At 37.1% G+C, this 17,882-nt stretch overlaps 3 protein-coding genes across 4 annotated transcripts; 2 read left to right on the top strand and 1 right to left on the bottom strand.

The window, feature by feature from the left end:
* Positions 1-3,003: 3,003 nt before the first annotated feature.
* LOC108671055 (REST corepressor 1) lies at positions 3,004-11,338 on the top strand. Its single transcript, XM_018158539.2, has 9 exons — positions 3,004-3,264; positions 3,979-4,041; positions 4,602-4,676; positions 5,416-5,630; positions 6,224-6,370; positions 6,901-7,038; positions 7,363-7,504; positions 7,796-7,971; positions 8,331-11,338. The coding sequence occupies exons 1-9, from the start codon at positions 3,105-3,107 to the stop codon at positions 8,397-8,399; spliced, it is 1,185 nt and encodes a 394-aa protein (XP_018014028.1). The 5' UTR covers positions 3,004-3,104; the 3' UTR covers positions 8,400-11,338.
* A 511-nt stretch (positions 11,339-11,849) lies between these two features.
* LOC108671058 lies at positions 11,850-15,715 on the top strand. 2 transcript variants are annotated; one of them, XM_018158541.2, is made up of 5 exons: positions 11,850-12,253; positions 12,783-12,894; positions 13,433-13,643; positions 14,457-14,563; positions 14,881-15,715. In XM_018158541.2, exons 1-5 carry the CDS (start codon positions 12,028-12,030, stop codon positions 15,185-15,187), a joined length of 963 nt encoding a protein of 320 aa, XP_018014030.1. In that variant the 5' UTR covers positions 11,850-12,027; the 3' UTR covers positions 15,188-15,715. The 2 variants fall into 2 exon arrangements, with proteins under 2 accessions (XP_018014030.1, XP_047740790.1); XM_047884834.1 differs by having other exon boundaries at positions 12,771-12,894.
* Positions 15,716-15,724: 9 nt separating this feature from the next.
* Positions 15,725-17,066, bottom strand: LOC108671059 (mediator of RNA polymerase II transcription subunit 11-like). Its single transcript, XM_018158542.2, is given in 3 exon segments — positions 15,725-16,124; positions 16,127-16,267; positions 16,865-17,066. Coding segments are annotated over 3 exon segments (330 nt in total). The 5' UTR covers positions 16,944-17,066; the 3' UTR covers positions 15,725-16,014.
* Positions 17,067-17,882: the final 816 nt, after the last annotated feature.

The raw sequence follows: 17,882 nt of genomic DNA, 5'->3' as shown, positions 1-17,882 counted from the left end.
GTCATTTTAACGTCAGATGCCTGGTGAGTAGGCTAGTGGTACTATACAACAGNTTATCATCAATTAGTAATTAAATTGTATGCTTTACTTTTATAATGCTTACTAAATTCATAATATTTTTTAATAGTGTTATGGCGTTAAGCTACGTGACGAAAGATTAAATGTAATATATTTAACCATTCAATACTCTGAATCTCGAGATTCCTATGCCTATGTTTAGGCCTTGAATCGTAACGTACAATACTCGCTCTCTATTTCTCTATTGTTATTTTTCATAGTTTAAATTATTTAAAGTGTAGGAAGCAATTTATGGAACAAGGTTTTACATTTCTTCTGCAGTGGCAACCTTTTTTTGTTGAACTAAACTTCTTCCAAGAAATAAGTGCACAGTTCTTTTCATTTGTTGTTGAATCTAAATCCGTTGCGTAAGAACTATGCATGCTTCGAATCAGTATATACTCCTGACGTCTTCAGTATTAGTTTAGTAGCCCGTATGGTTGTGCAATAATAGAATGTTAAGAAGTAACATATTTGTGTATGTGAATGTTGGCTTGATCCATGCTCGATGTATCTTGTTAAAGCAAACATGGCTGTGAACGTATCTTGTTCGTCTATTATTGCGAGAATATTGTTCATCTTTGAATGTTAAGTGCGCAAATTTCAGGTTGAAGGCTGTTTTTTTACCGATATTGTTCAACACTCGTGAAAGCATGCAATTCGTTTCTGGAAGACAGCTCAGGCGTTGAATATACCGCTTGCTGACGACTGATTGATGCCTCAGGAAGAACACTTTAAGAGTTTTTTCTGTTTTATTGATGTCATCCTGAAAACTTTTCTGATCATTACTAGGGCATCTTATTGAATTTGTTAATTTTTTTCGCGGTTGTTATGAAATATGAAATGCCTGTATAATTTCCCATCTTGATTTATGGAATCCAAATGTTATTGAACTGTGAATATTTTTGCATTGTAACAAATTCGTTCACATTCTTTATTACAACTAACCTGTGCTGCTAGATTTTGGTAGCATCCTGTTAACAATCACTCTAAGTATAGAATCTTCAGACTAACTTGATGTACTGTGATGCTTTTTAAATATATTTTCCTATCAAATCTTCATTGTTTTAATGTCGCATTTAGGAGGCAAGCGAGTCTTTTGAACGAGTTTCAACTTCAATGAAATTCGAAATTCAGTTAAATATGAGCTTCAATTTATTTATTATATCGGCAAATGAAGGATCAATCGATGTTCAAGTATCCGTGCGTAATATCAAATAAAACCAAATGTGCGGTGAGTATTTGAAAATTTCACCCATCTTCAATTAACATAACATAGTGATGTCGGCGCTGCAGTGTAGGCCTGATGTGGCCTGTCGCAGATTTTTGTACTTTTCGTGTCTTGTTCACAGATCTAAAATCATGTCACTTGACCGGATCTTTTCATGACTGACGATAGTTTGAAATAGCTACTAGACTTCCACTGGGTTCGATAAGGAGCTAGGCATTTCAAATCTGAACATATATTTTTCCATAGCTTTATCTAGTCTGTTCTTGAACGCGTTCATACTCGGAGCGCCAACGATGCTATCAGGGAGGCTGTTCCACATGTCGGTGACTCTAAGCGAGAAGAAATGTTGTCGCATGGATGTGTTACAACGCAGTTTTTAGTTTATAACCGTGGCCCCTGGTGTTGGTTCTTGTTTCAAATTCCAGTAATCCTTCGGGGACCTTGTATAAACCATGACATGAGTATACGTGTATACTTCAATGAGGTCCCCACGCAGACGTCGATAACTGAGGATTGGAAGCTTCATAATCTTTCTTCATTGGACTTGCCCTTCATGCCTGGAATTATCCTTGTTGCACATCTTTGAACATTCTGTATTAAATTTTTGTCCTTTTAAAATCTCGGTGACCACAAAACGTTTCCAAACTCTGGGTTCGGGCGCACGACAGCAACTAACAACTGCTTCATCGCTTCTGCATCTAGGAACTCGTATGAATTGCAGGAGTTTCGTGTGCGCATGCGTGCCTGGGAAAAATAAACTGAGTTTCGTCGCCGTTATTGTTCCAGTCGAGTTTAAAAATGAGGTAGATAATTATATTTATTGCTGCTCTGACTTGTTGAGAAAGAACCAAATGTTCCATGAAGAGGTCAAGCATGGAAAACTCAACATGAGTGGTCAAGCATGCCACGTGCGTTTTATCTTAGTGTCGGCGCTAAATAGTAGGCCTGATGTGGCCGGTCGCCGATTCTTGAGTTGTCTCCACGAGAAATAGTTTTAGATAAAATCTTTATTGACTGGAGTCTTCTATGAAGTCATGTTCACAGAAATAATTGGTCCAATAAGCATTAATAGCTCAATTGTATTAGCATTGGGTAACATTTATTGTGAAAAACAATTCCTGGCCAAGATTTGGCTAGGTTTTGAATTGTCATATGCATTAATTCTAATCAAGCAGGACAAATTTGTACCTACAAACCATACTTGAGTCAGAAATATCCATTTATTTATAACAGAAAAATAATTTCTCGATTTAATCGGAGGAAATTGTTGTAATCATAGACGAGATGACACGGTTCCTCAAATACCCAACCATGCCTCTGAAGCGCCATGACTTTGATATATTGAAATGCACAACATAAAAAAAATTACTTAAATTTATTTTTATATGGACATTTACGACCTACGTTTAGTCCCAAATAAGTTAAGTTTCACGGTAACTGGAATAGTATAATTATTTTCTAATATGCATCACCCTACAGCGCGTTTGTTGATCAAACGATTATGTGCTGTTACCGTCGTTTTTAGAATAAAATATTTTTAGTTTGTATATTAAATTTCTAGAAATTTAATGAAATAAAAATACTCCATTTATGAGATACAATCTAGAAATCTAACATGGGTGGTAAATTTAGTTCAAATTGAGGGAAGACGTGAGTGTTAAAGATCGTAATCGTGACCTACAAGCCGAACCTACCGTCGAGACTCGATACAACTGCACTTGGATGAGGAAGTCAGACGAAGGCGACGGCCGACGATCGTGGTGTTGACTGTTGAGCTGGGCTATGAGCGTAAAATAATTTTGTTCCAAACACAAACATGGTGTCAGCTAATAATAAAAGTGCAGGGGAGCTTAAAGACGAGAAGAAAAATCGTAGTGGGACAAATGCCCACTCGATTATTGGTAGTAATGGGCATTTAACAGCAGTTAGCTCCTCGACCCCAGCTGCTGGAGCTGGAGAAGATGCTGAGAAAGACGGTGAGTTCTTAGGAATATCATGAACTTTGATATTTAATCAATGCATTTTACTGAACTTTTCATTTGAAGGTATGGGCACAATTTCAATTAAATCTATTGCATGCGTTTATTGAAGGTCATTGTAGTATCTCTAAAAAATTTTAGCTTGATAGATCTCTTGGGACTAGTGATGCCATCGCTCAAGTAACGACGAATGACTAATATTTTTTATTTTAAACAATTTCATCCCAATTTGCTGAATGATTCATTCTCACCATTAATTTTGTTCTGGTGTGGCTTTCAATTGCTTACTTGCAGCAATTAATTAACATTACTGAGTTCAAATTAGGTACCTATGTCTATGTGTAATGTACCCAGCTTCAAAGTGACCCAAACACTGAAACAGATGCTGAAAAATGTCAAATGAAATGGAAGTCAATGAATAATAAATAAGTACCTATAAGTGCATACTGCATTAACAGATTAGCTACTCCTTGGATGAATTCAATTCTTTTCACATAGGTAATAATTTGACTATAGCCTAATCCATTCAAACATAAAATTTACCAAAAAGGTTGGTAGGCTACCATTAGTACTACCAAAGTTAGAAAAAGATTTAGCATAAGTTTAAAGTATCATTTTGTGATAGGACTCATTTTTTTAATTCTTCAGTAATCAGTACATTTCATGTGCCTTATAATCATAGTACCTACAATCCAAATTATTTCCTTACAGAAGCCCCTAAAAGAGTTGGCAAAGCATACCAGGCAGAAATACCTGAACTTCTTCATTCAAGTGGTATGTATCTATTCTCTCAAGTGGTATTTATGTAGCTACCTGGCAGTACAGGCAGACACAGTACATACAGCCTTACATGCAGTACATGCAGACACAGTACATACAGCCTTACATGCAGTACATGCAGACACAGTACGTACAGCCTTACATGCAGTACATGCAGATGCAGTACATACAGCCTCACATGCAGTGCATGCAGACACACTACATACAGCCTTACACGCAGTACATGCAGACGCAGTACATACAGCCTTACATGCAGTACATGCAGACGCAGTACATACAGCCTTACATGCAGTACATGCAGACGCAGTACATACAGCCTTACATGCAGTACGGTAACCTTGCCACTTGTCACTAAAAACAAAATACTCTGTAAAAAATTGTACATAAAACTCTATTCAATTAAGAATAAGCTGTAAAAAGTGGAAGTCTCCAAACAAAATCTACTTCATCAAAATGACAATTTTTTTCATAAGTTATATCACAATTCTTTGTGTCCATAATTGCTACAGAAAGAAATAATATAATCAATGTATACATGTTACTTTGTTTTGCAGATGAGCAGCTGGAACGATGTCCTGAGAGAGCTCAGCTGGTTTGGGCTCCCAACTCCTCGCTGTATGAACATCAATGTGAGTTTTTAGTCTCACTTGGGTCTTGAAATTTAAGTAATTCACCTGACTGGGGGGACAGCATGCTAAACTTCAGGCATATAACAAAATTATGAATAGTCAAGACTCTTGTGAAGTTGTTTAGATAAAAGTAATGTTTGAAACTTCTATCAGGGTGGTTTCTTTTGCATACGTACATAAAATTCTCAACATAACCTAATGAATGAAATCACTAAAAATTTGAATAAGAACATAATTTTATCATTTGAATATATTTATTACAAGCACTGTTCTTTGTGTTCTTGGTGCTTTTCATGTTGTAAATGATTTTATTTTTCTCCTCAAGGTACCCGCAAGATGTTTTTTATTTCCAACATTGCAAGGGATTCATTCTCTCTTACCTTGTGTTCAATATAATTTTTCTCAATAATGTTTCTCTTCATATCAAGCATTCTTGTTACTGTTTCTTTTTTTTTTGGCTGTTTTTGCCATATAAACTACTTGCCATTTGGCTTAGATAACAAGATTTACCATGATTTTGGCTTAGATAAGATTTATCATGATTTTGGCTTAGATAACAAAATTTACTATAAATTTGGCTTAGCTAACAAGATTTACAATGATTTTGGCTTAGCAAACCAGATTTACAATGATTATGGCTTAGCTAACAAGATTTACAACAGTTTTGGCTTAAATAACAAGATTTGCCATAATTTTAGCTTAGATAACAAGATTTGCAAAGATTTCTTCTGTCTTGCAGTGGAGGAGTACCTATGGCTAGCCAAAGACAAATATGGATATAATGCCGAGCAAGCGCTTGGTATGCTCTTCTGGCACAGACATGATCTCGAGAGAGCCACTTCTGACCTCGCTAATTTCACTCCATTGCCTGACGAGTGGACGACTGAAGACAAGGTTCTCTTTGAGCAAGCATTCATGTTCCATGGCAAGACATTCACCAGGATAAGGCAGATGGTGAGTTACCCCATTTCTTGCTTCATGCTTGAAATTTTTTTCTATATGGTTTTCCCGGCCCTGCATTGAACCATGAATGGTGAAAAAGAAGATGTTGACTAATTTCGTTATAATTAAATATACACTATGAAACTTGCAAGTCAATGGATGCCTAATAAAATTGCTTGTATTACAATGATCTGATATATCTAATCATTCATTATAATTATCTTGTATGTACAGGACTTGTGTTTCATGACCACATCTTTTATTATGTCTTTGTGTATCTAATATTTCCATTTAATATTCCCAACCACCGTCAATTTGTAGCCATCAGAGTGGAAGGGTTATTATGTGATCCGCTGCAGAAAGACAGGAATAAAAGATCCATTTCTATAGTTTTTTTAGTCTTATTTATTGTAGCATGAAGACTAGGAAGAGAGTAGGTATTTGCTATCTTTTTTGCATCTGTAATAAAAGTATGGTGAGCAAAATATCAAACTTTTCTTATAATTAATGCAAAACTCTTTATTGTGGATGAATTATGATGAATTCATAATTACTTATTGAATTATTATTCAAGTGCTAATGATTATCATGTAACCTTATTTCAGTTGCCTGACAAAAGTATTGCTCAGCTTGTCAAATATTATTACTTGTGGAAGAAAACCCGTCAAAAAAATTCCCTCCTTGATAAACATTGCAAGAAACATGCCGCCCAGTTAGCTGCCCAGTCCGCCCTTGGCAACGGCAAAAATGAGGTGAGTTACTCTCAGCCTTTGTGTTTAATGGGTTAAATATCTTCATAAATTTGAACGTTTTCACATAGTGTCCTCTTTGCTTATTAAATAGAAGGTCCTAAAAACTGCAAATCCTTGGACAATATATATTGTGTTGTTCTCTTAGAAAAACTAACTTTTCATTTTTTCATATGCGGTAGCAACATTTCAATTGTTTTTGGGTGGTTGAGGGAAGGTGGTGATACTTAAGTTCAAATCCAGGTTCTCGATGAGAAATAATGTTAGAAGTCACTGTATTTTTTCATCATAAACAGTCTTGATATTTCAGTGACTCAGTGTTACATCTCAAAATATTATTTAATGTGTTATTACACTCAAAGTTCTTCCAAAATGTTGAGTTGTCGTTGAGCAATGTATATAATCTTATTTTTTATCCCATATTTTTAGTGCTTAACGGCTATAGTACCGGTCATGTGGACGAAACGTATTTATATTATCGTTTTCGAGTTTTCGACCTCTTTGTTTGTACTACTAAATCTCATTGCATACAGGACCTGATGGCAATAGCCAGCTCCGGCAGTGTGTTCTCTAAGAACAACGTCGGTCCTTCGGCTTTCAGTGCAAGTCACGGCGCTCAACATCCTATCATTAAGCGCGTCGAGAACGAAGTCATTGCCCTCAAACGGCAGGTCAGTTCCGTCAATTATTTTGTTGTTCTGCATGACGTTGCCGCAACATCTGTCAATGAAATACTTCAATGTCAGATAATGAGGAGTAATTGTGTGGAAAATATTGCATGCTGGTGTGGCTAGCTGTTTTAGTAAAGAATGTTTTGCTTGTCAATTCAAGATGAGACTTGTTAGATTATTTCAATTGTCATTACTGAAACGAGTGTCAAACTATGCCATCTCAGCAAGACAATTAAAGTTATGAGTGAAATTTTTGTAGGTTCTCCGCTTATTAAATTGCCATTATTCATCAGTCAGTGTGCTGTCATTATCAATTGTGTGCAGGTACAAGCTAATAAAGCAGAACTTAGTTACCTACGAACGCGTGTTGCTGCGTCTGGAGGTATCACAGACTACCGACCTTCATGCGCCGCTCTGCGTCTCAATGCAAAGTGGAGCAACGACGAACTTCTTCTTGCTGTTCAAGGTAACTTTAACTGTAACACCGTGTTCATATACTTGATGCGCGTGTGGGAGTATGAAGTTCAAGCGTATTTTTTACTCCTCTACCATATGAATTTCTGGAAGCTATTAAATCAAATTCCAATTTAAAGACATGTAATAAATCAAATTTTGCATGTTCTATGAAGTTATTAATATTCTACGTAGCAGTTATCGTGGCGTCTACTTTAAACGAACTTCGAGGGTAGAGTTGAAGTTAAAATCAAGTTAATCAATAACCATGATCCAATGAATTCCATGTTCTCCGTTTCTCCAGGTGTGCGTCAGTATGGACGCGACTTCAAAGCACTGGCAGAAATAATTGGCAATAAGTCCGAGAATCACGTGCGTTCATTCTTCGCTACATACCGCAAGCGCTACAACCTTGACCAGGCGCTGCGGGAGTGGGAGGCACAGAACAGCGGAGTGCAGCAAGACCCTCAGCCCATGGAGGTGTGTTAAAAACTTCCTTCTTTGTTGTATGTATACGAGAGTGATGGATACAGTACAATGGCGTGCCTCATGTACTTTAATTCATTGCAGTAATTGATAATAATTCATGTTGTTTGTATACGAGTGTGATGGATACAGTACAATGGCCTGCCTCATGTACTTTATTTCATCGCAGTAATTAATAATAATTTATCAGCTCTGTCAACTTTCGGAGGAAATTATCGCTTCTGCCTAATTTCTCGGTAATTCTGTTATTGATATTGTAGCACCTAGTAATCAATTTATGTGCTTTGGTTTAAAATGAGCAAATTAATTTGTAGCCATGGGCTTGTAAAGCTTTAATGAAGTGATCTGTACAGACGGATATCAGCACCAGCCAACGGGGCAGTGCTGGCGCCTCAACCAGCAGCTCCTCTCAACGCGCCTGAGAACTTCCATGTCACCAGAGAACTTCAAAACCTGCAGACCAATTCCACACTATTCATTCAGACAAGATTGATCCTTTCTGTGAGATTTTTTATTTCTTTTGTGATGTGCATTCCCTACGCCTCGATCCTTCCGTATATTATTTGTTTGATATTTAAAACTATCTAATTTTTTTAAGGAACATTTTTTAGAGTGCAGGTAATGTCATCTCCTGCGAGTTCCCTCTTGGGTTCATATTCCTTGTCACAATCTTTTATTTTTCATATTTAAAAAAAAAAGTTATTACTGTAAATTATATGCACTGCGGCTAAATTCCTGTCATGATAGAACTTTCTATGTGGGCAATGAAAGTGCCTAACTTCGGAGTAGTCTCCTTTCGACAAATGCCTACTTATGTGAACTGGTGCTATTGAAATCACGTTGAGAACATCGAAGAATATATCTTCTCTGAACCTCCAAAGGAAAAAGAAAGAAGTGATAATTTCTGAGGATAGATTGAGGTTCTCAATATTCTGCTGCGGTGACGATCACCAGTGAAACTGTTCACTGCATAATCTTACGTCCTGCGTCAATGTTGAGAACAGTCATTGAAAATGTTCATGGTTTAAGTTGACCAAATCGTAAGAATGATCTTGTTCTCCATCCTCTTAAGTCGATGGCTATTTTATGGAATTTCAAAAGGAATTTTTTCATTGGATTGAAAGTCATGTTAAGGATTGAATTTTTACATCCTTTGTTTTCTATGTGATGAATGGATTGATATTCGAATCGCATTTTTTTTTTTCTGTATTTGAGGCCTGTATTTGGTTCTCTTGATCACTTTCAATATTTACTGTACTATATATTAACTTTTTAAGAGCTTGCACTGAATATTGTTTGAAGCTTCACTGCCATAGAAATTTAATAATGGTTAGCGGATATTCGTTCATCTGATCATTTGCGACCAGCCTTCAAGATTCCACTCACAATGCTGTACACTGTCAATTTTTCTGTAAAGTTTGGCTTGCTGTTGCAAGCTTTTTTTTGTATGGATCACTGTATTTCAAGTTAATTTGGTGAAGCTCGTCTATAGTTCTCATCTTTGAATCACAGCTATATCATTTGATGCCGGCTATAAAGTTTATGTATCTGCAATAACATGCTAATGTGTGAATAATCATTACTATAGCCTCTTCGTTAGCTCTCAGCTTGTCTTTGCGTGAGACACATCAGCTCGGCCAAAAATTACAGCAGCAACCAACCAATTTCTATTTTATTTTGCATTTTTCGTGTTATGATGTGAGACAAGATCGAGTCGTCGTATGACTATTGTGCTGTTCAAGATTTTTGGGTAATGCACTCGGGAGAAAGGTAGACTTGTGAGCATAAAAAATGACAAAGCTACTGTTCGCAACCACGTCACAGATTTTTAACTTTTGCTGCGATCAGTAGAGGTTAATATGATATAGCTCCTATTGCTCTGTATGTTTGATTGTTAGGAGTTCTGGCAAAATAACTTGTATATTCGGGAAGCTTCTTGATTAATGTCAGAATTTTGTTGAGAATTTTCCCTTACTTTTGATGCAAAAGATACTTCTCAACTCTTGAATGGTTTTCAATAGTGTATATCAAAATAATTTTTTGGAGTCGTCATTGGAGTTTTTGTATCAACGGATTTTATTTAATTTGTTTATCAACTTGATTGGTACGTTTTCTTAGTAAGAGGTGCGTGCGAGTGTGAAACCAGCCACTCCTTGAATGCTTTGCTATAGTTAAATCCATACATTTTCTGCAATATCTAAGCAGGTCGGAAGAATTACTTTGTAGTTCTCTTCACCCACTTCCTGTCTCTATTTCCTATTCCTGCATACGTACCTAATTTCTGAAGTATTCATCATCTCCTTATCCAGATCTTCAACCTCTTTGCATGAACACAGCGTGTGAACTGTTGCGATGACAAATTGTAAACTTTTAAATCTGTCTTCTTGTGCGTCTATTTTCTTTCATGTAGATATCTTCAATTGAATGCATCGAGTTCTTTTTTCACGTATCCATATTCTGGCTGCAGGGTTAATGTATTGACTCTTGTTAACTTTCCTTATGTATATAAGACCATGCAGCTGCCGCAAGCATATTTTCTCCATTAACTCATATTGTGATTTGGTTCTACGATGCATCTCACTAGCAAGGGTTAAAATAGTCTAGTTGCACTAATTTCTGTGCCTCATCTTCAGTTTTTATTACTTGCAAAAAATCTATCATTTTCAGCAGGATTGTCTCTGCAAAGACCATCATCTTTCGTGTCAACAGCTCAGATCCTCCCATTGACATTTGCTGCAGCTCAATGGTTCATGCAGCGCTTGTACAAAAGTTTCGCATGAGATGAGGGTAGACGAATGTCATTGATCGTGTCAAGGCGCTCGTCGCAAGTGCGATGATGTTAAGCTAATTATTGAAGTTTGTTGTGGTCACCCGCTGGTTGACGGATAGGCTAAGTGTTTTTCCATGCATAAAATGGGTTAGGCTATGCAAGGTTCTCTTTATGACAGCTACAAGTCACTACTTTAAGCGGGGCTCTAACATGTTTCTGTCACCGACCTCTTTGTCAACGTCGCGACTTGTCCTAGGCTTCGAATTGAAACTGTATATAGTCTCCTTGATACTTGAGTGACAAAAACATTGGAATGTACTATTTTTGACAGCCGAGTAAAAGTAAGCTTACCTAAGTTGCCCATCTGTCGGCTATTGATTAATGAAGCCTGAGTGTGCACACGGTGATTACCGAATACGATAATCATCCATAGGACGCTACCGGTTAACCTTCAGACTATTTGCTGTGAAGATCCACTAGTAATTTTCTGCGTAGTTTTGCTTCCTGCGCGTGCTAGTCTCTTGTATTTATCGATATTAAAGCTCTACGAAATGCTAATAGATATTCAGTATAATATATTGTCACGTACAATGTGTTTTCATTTATCCCTCGTTAACAATATCTTTCAGCCGATACCAGCATTGTTAGGCATGTGCTCACCCAAGACATTGGTTATCGCACTCAACTGGCTGTAATTCCATTTATTGACACAGATTGCCGAATTGAAGTCATTTCTCCTGCATTGTCGTCGGTCGCTGTGTGCGTTAGGGTGATGTACCAAATGTTATGCTTAGCTTCCCAGGAAAATTTACTCAGAAGTAATGGTAATGAAGAAACCCCTCAGGGAGACGCTTGCGTCACGGGGATGGCGACCTCGGGGTCCCGAGCTCTGCTGTTCACAGCGTTGGCATTCCTGGCAAGTTATTTCCTGGATTTATAGGTCAATTATTTCTCTATAGAAGTATAGATGGACGCTCGGTTAATAAAATAGATATCGTCCGCGCCATGTATCATCGAAAGCAACTCGTTTCGCTGTGAGGAAATTATTCGCTGTACTATCCCCGTGTACAAGCAACTTTAGTGTGACGTGGAATTAAATTAATAAAATTAATATGTCTCCTATGGTCGTGAAATAAACAAAATTAAGATGTCTCCAGACTCCATGAACGTGAAATAACTAGAATTAATGTGTCTTGTATTTTCATTCTGTACTAAAGTTCCTGAACGATTTAGCCATCAGCCCTGTTGAAATCACTATCGATCTATTGCTTATTTCTATAATGAAGTCGACAATTGCTGGAGCATTAGACAGCGATTCCTCAGCGGACGAAGACTTTGATCTGTCGAGTTTTAGCGCTGCGTGCGACCCTTCCTTGGCTGGCGTCTACCAGACAAGTGGCGCCATCTTGACAGACGATCGCAGCGTGGCCGTGGACTGCGTCACTGGCGACACTGAGTTGGACCTTGTGCTGCGTGATGTTAAGAGAGCCTGTAGTGCCGTGAGAGGTAAATATTGTGACAAGAGAGCCTGTCGTGCCGTGAGGGGTAAATATTGTGACGTTAAGACAGCCTGTCGTGCCAGGAGGGGTAAATATTGTGACGTTGAGGGGACCGGCTACCCTAAAATTTTCAATTTTGGCCTTTTCCGGTTTTTGTGCTCATCTGAAAGCTGGAATTCTGCTCTTTCCAATGGTACCACTGCCATCGCTGTACGCCAATATTTACGTTCATAACGTTGGTAAATATTGTGACGTTAAGACAGCCTGTCGTGCCGTGAGGGGGTAAATATTGTGACGTTAAGACAGCCTGTCGTGCCGTGAGAGGTAAATATTGTGACGGTAACAAAGCCTCTTGTGTTCTGGGTGATGAATATATTAAATTTGTTCATTATTATTTTGGATACTAATTGAACGTTATTAGTTGCTTCATATCACAAAGCTAGAAGTGTTATAAATGGTATTTTGTGCACTATTTTTCTGTTCTCAATTTATTTTGTGTACTATTTGTTATATTTGCCATCAAGTGCAACTTTTAGGAGGTCGTAGCCACGTGGTGACGCATGCAGCCTCCATCAGGCCTGGTGCAACTTCAGCTTCTCTCTCGGGTCATTCGTACGTCCTTTCACTCGCCGCTGAAATACTGAGCAGGTAACTTGTGCTCAATGTTATATTCTGGGTGGCTGAATGGTTAATTAAGATCGCCAAAATTGCAGTAGCGAGTTTTGGGTCCGAAACCAGCAGCTAGCTGTTAAATTCTGATATCCGGAAAGGCAAGCGGCATAACATGGCATATTATTCAGCGCTTTATCATTATTATTTAATATTGATGTTTTTTTTCAGAAATTTCATGTAGCTTGCGAATTTACCTTTGTAAGAAATACGAAGTAAACTAAAAAAACATGCGTTAGCCTGTTCACGGGTGTCGCATTTGCATAAATGAAATTAATCTTCATGTCCGCTCGAAGCTTTTCATTTATATTGGTTAAAAGAACATATTTATTATGTACATGCTGCCTACGACATGAAAAACCAACTGGTTTTTCCACGCATTCAGATATTTTAGCGGCTAGAATGGTCGATAAAAGTGAAGTGTAATTTCGACCACTGAATCAATTTAAAAACCAACGAAACAATGTTTGCCGTATGTGCGCCATTTTATCCAATTTCATTTGCTTGTCAACTCCAGTAGAGTTACAATTCGGAGCAGCGATGGACCAGAAAAAACCACGTCTTCTGAAGTCCGTATCAACGCTACCAGCGATGACGACCTCAAACTCCTGCCAGACGTGACCGTGACGCGTCAAGCTTCAGAAGACGGCGAGCTGCCGCGCGTGTCAGACGCGTGGCTCAGGAAACTCCAGCGTCGATATGGCTTCTCTTACTTTCATCCTGATGAGGCGAGTCCCAAAATTGATGAAATATGTATTTTTTGCTTTTCATATGCATTTAACATCGTGACGTTCATTTTTTCTTAAGTAATTCGAGTGATGAGATGCATGTAAGTGGCCAGCACTACCCAATGACATCACTACGATATATCGTCCCACAGGCAAGCATGCTACAGAGTCGAGTAGCTTATAAAGTTAAGTGTATAAACCCATACACAGAGCCACAAATTTGTAACCACTGTTGGAGTAAGAGGAGTCTTCATGGGCGTGAAACATCAGCATGCACCTACGTGACCTACCTCCACACTTATCACGACCAAAAAAAAAAACTGACAAATCCATAAAGACAAAGCTGACTTCAGTAAAGGATGATGATGTACAGTACTAGTTTTTACCCCTTAAATGCCCTATGTATCATAAATGATGAAAACAAATTTTGTGCTTATAAAGGCTATGGTAATAATGTAACTTGCCTGCAGCACTCTTGCCACTTGTGCACTCGGCTTGCTTTTCTGTAGCTCTGAGGCCAAGTATAGCTGTGCATGTTTATGCTAATCGTTGGCAACAGGGTTAGTGGGCTAGTTTGAGAGTAAAATTTGTGGCAACAGCAAGCTAAACAGCTACGCTCCCTGAGTGCCTTGATTGAAAGCCGCTTGAAAAATTTACCTTTCTCTTAACATTCAAGTATTTAATGATCAATTCACATCAGACGTCATATTTTATGTATGAATTTATGAAGGACGTACTTCTGCTCGATTCTTACATCAGTTAATGCGATTCAAATAGATTCAATAACTGATTTTAAAATTGAAATTCTTTCAGGAGGAAGTCATAAGCGAAAGATGCCAGCAAGTTGCTCTGGATGAACAGCTCCTGGCTACCGGGGCGCTGGCGAGTCGCTACGCTGAACATCGCAACGTCAATCCCAAGTGCGTTTTGTGATAACATATCAATATTGAATCCATCATTCGTTATTACCTCACATAAAAAAATCAGTATTTAGACGTTACAATATAAGTTACTATGAAAATGCAAGTTCAAGGACATCGTTCAAGCTTTATTAACCAAAAAAACGTCTTAAGAATTCCGTTAGATAAAAAAAACAGTGAAAATTATTCTTCAATTTTAGTTTTGAAGTTGTTTTGCATTGGCTTATTAAGTTCATATTTCTTGTGGCCGAATTTCTTCTAAACAATAATTTCTTCCTCTCATCATATGTTTAATGTGTAACAAAATTTATGCACAGGAAACTTATAAGGCTCGAGGTAAACTGCGATGAAGGAATTATTAAGAAAAAGCGGCCCAAAAAATCAATTACTGCAACGGAAGATGGAAAGATAATACCGCCTGCGCTAGCAAAATGCAGTCACGATAAAGCTCAGATTGTTGAAAAGAAACTCAAAGCTGTGAAGAATTGCACGCAAGATTCGCAGCAGTGCCACATGATTAAGGCATCAAACATTGAAGACGGAGTTCCAAGTTTGTCAAAAAAGACAAAAAATCGGAAGAGAGGCCCGAAGAAAGTGAAAAAGTCAAAGGTGATAGAAAAATAAATCTATAGCGCGATGGAATTATAGGACAAGTCTAATCCCTTTATTGAATTAAAATACATACTCAGCCATTAAAATGTTACCGTTCGTTTTCAGCCAATGAGAATTGTCAGCAATATTAGTGTTTCCAAGCAGGTGCTTTATTAGTTCACTTCGTATATGATTTCACTGCAAGAATTGTGGAGATACCCAAACGCTGCTATTATATTATATCTCTGTAAGACAGCCATCACAAATGTCGAGTTATGTTAAAATAATGAGTTAAGGCAATGAGGCGAGTTGATTATAATAGTTATTGTATTATCTAGTGTGATATACAATTGATTTAGCTCTGACTTCTTACATATGGAACTCACACATAGGGAAGAAACCATCAAATTAACAGATTATCGAAGAATGCAAAGAAATTATTCCCTTCTGATGGTGGAATTACTACCGTCTTAGTGAGAACTTCAGCGATAAGCAGTTAACATTAATGAGAAGCTTCAGTTATGATGCATACTTAATGTAAATGAAGGGTATTGGTTCCCAAATAATGAACCAAAACCCCTCAGGTCTATCTACAATAAATTAGTAGATCAGACAGATCCATTCAAGGTTTTGACTGTCAACCCAGAACAGAGTTATTCTTAACTTTGACAAAACTAAATCATTTACAAGTGGTGGTAACACTATTATGAAGAACCACGATTATTATACTTTCCTTTTAAAACATATTCTGAAGGCGATATATAAGCAACAACTCGAGTAAAAAAATTCAAAATAGTTTCGATGAAAATAAAAAGAAACTTAATAAATGATGGGAAGAAAATGTCACAACGAGGATGGGATCATCTATGGTTGTGCATATTCTTCAGTCTTTCCAGCTCTGATATTTCATTCTTGATGTGCTGGAGGCGATGCCAGGACATCTGTAGTGTCTTCTGTATAACTATTTGGTACCTGTTGACACTTGGGTCAAGTAGCTGATCTGCTTGCTGAGTTCCGTCTCTACGCTGGTGAGGGTCTTAAGGAACTGAGTCGTGTGGGTCTCAACCTGCTTGTTGGCAGGCTTGTCCTTACTCAATTCTGCAAGACTCTGGCCTGGAAAAATTATAAGGATATCCTTAGAAAATTTACTTGTGGATACAAGTTTAGCTATGATTTATAAAATATAGTGGATATCCATACAAAATATACTTGTGAATATAAGTTTAGCTAAGATTTGTCAGCAAGTCTCAACAATATGATTGAATAGCTTGATATGTCTTTGTTCTCATTTAAAAAAAATGTGTGAAATGCTATAGAGATATTTGTACTTCTGCAGTCTTCATGGTCATTAGAGTGAACACATTTTCCTTAGTTATTGTGCTATAAATATGAGCTCTAAACTTGCAAAAATATTACATAATCATAATTTAAATTTTCAGGAATGTTCAAGCACAAGAACAAATCAAGCATTCAGGTCTCTATGAGTAATCAAGTCTAGAGCAGTTAACTTGCAGTGCTAGCAATTAATCAAGTTTTCTGTGAATTTCACAATTGAAAACATACAAAAAAATTAGGCTTAAAAATGGGTTTCCATGGCCATTCAAAAGCATTCACAAGTCATTTTCGGCTGACTTAAACTGCAAATTAAATCATTAATACACTACCAATTTGTGAATTATTATCCAAACAATTCTAGAAATTAAAACTTACCAGCACATTGAAGAACATTTGCAATGTCTTTTTCAATATTGTCCAGTGCTTGTATTCGGTCAATAGGTGAATTGTTCATTATGCTAATGTTCAGGTTGCTCTCACTCAACCATGAACAGAAATTTTCAAAGAATGTCCTATAAACAAGTACTAGCAATTGATTTCTGATAATAATTAAAAACAGGATTAAACAGATAAAAAATATAATTAAAAACAGGATTAAAAAGATAAAAAAAATCTCAGTACTCACTGCAGTGAGTGACAGAGTGCGCATTTTCTTGTCTATGAAAATGTGAAGTTACGGACAGACAGATGGACATGAGCACAATAGCGCTTTTTTCCATAAATTAGATAATGTGCTAAAAAGAGCAAGATCTATAGAAGCATTAAAAAATGAATATAACTATAATACTACCATCAAACAGGGTAATAAGGGATGGGTGGGGTAAATTGGGACAGTAGTCCCACATTTTGTAGAAATGTAGCAGCTCAACTAATAAAAATATTGCAAAATTAAAAATAGTGGCGTAAAGTTTAACATTTTTACTATCTATGTAGCATAAAGCAAATTAAGAAATCATACATTTACTACCTCTAAAAAAGCTGTGTAAAAATGCAAAAATTTAGATTTTAGAAAAGTATATATATACCTCTGTTAAGGACTGTAGCAAAAAAAAATAAATAAAAAAAAATTTTTGCTTACATAGAAGTTGCACACAGGTGTTGGCTTAAAAATGTGATTGATGAAATTTGCTTAACTCATTCCAAAAAAATAATGGTGGCCTTTCCGCAAGATGGGGGTAATAAGGGACACCCCCCCCCAGGGTAATAAGGGACACAACTACAAACAGCTTTGCAGTAGAACCTTGATTAGCAAAGGCTCAAATTGAGGAAAAAATCAATTAACACCAAAAAATTTTGATTACATATACCTCGCTTGGTGAAAAAAATTCACTCGACAAAAAGTTAATGCACCATCGGTTCTCACAACATTGTGCAAAGAATGTCATAGATAGAA

The sequence above is a fragment of the Hyalella azteca genome, unplaced genomic scaffold (assembly GCF_000764305.2).
Source record: "Hyalella azteca isolate HAZT.00-mixed unplaced genomic scaffold, Hazt_2.0.2 contig16265, whole genome shotgun sequence".
In the NCBI taxonomy this organism is placed as follows: Eukaryota; Metazoa; Arthropoda; class Malacostraca; order Amphipoda; family Hyalellidae; genus Hyalella; species Hyalella azteca.
This window is presented reverse-complemented; position numbering and strand designations above follow the sequence as displayed.

Bases quoted from the DNA above. Each gene is read 5' to 3' on its own strand.
- LOC108671058 (XM_047884834.1), top strand. From the start codon at position 12,028: ATGAAGTCGACAATTGCTGGAGCATTAGACAGCGATTCCTCAGCGGAC. The intron at 12,895-13,432 runs GTAACTTGTGCT...TGTCAACTCCAG, and splicing joins GCCGCTGAAATACTGAGCAG to TAGAGTTACAATTCGGAGCA. The intron at 13,644-14,456 runs GCGAGTCCCAAA...AAATTCTTTCAG, and splicing joins CTTACTTTCATCCTGATGAG to GAGGAAGTCATAAGCGAAAG.
- LOC108671055 (XM_018158539.2), top strand. From the start codon at position 3,105: ATGGTGTCAGCTAATAATAAAAGTGCAGGGGAGCTTAAAGACGAGAAG. The intron at 6,371-6,900 runs GTGAGTTACTCT...CATTGCATACAG, and splicing joins TTGGCAACGGCAAAAATGAG to GACCTGATGGCAATAGCCAG. The intron at 7,972-8,330 runs GTGTGTTAAAAA...TGATCTGTACAG, and splicing joins AAGACCCTCAGCCCATGGAG to ACGGATATCAGCACCAGCCA.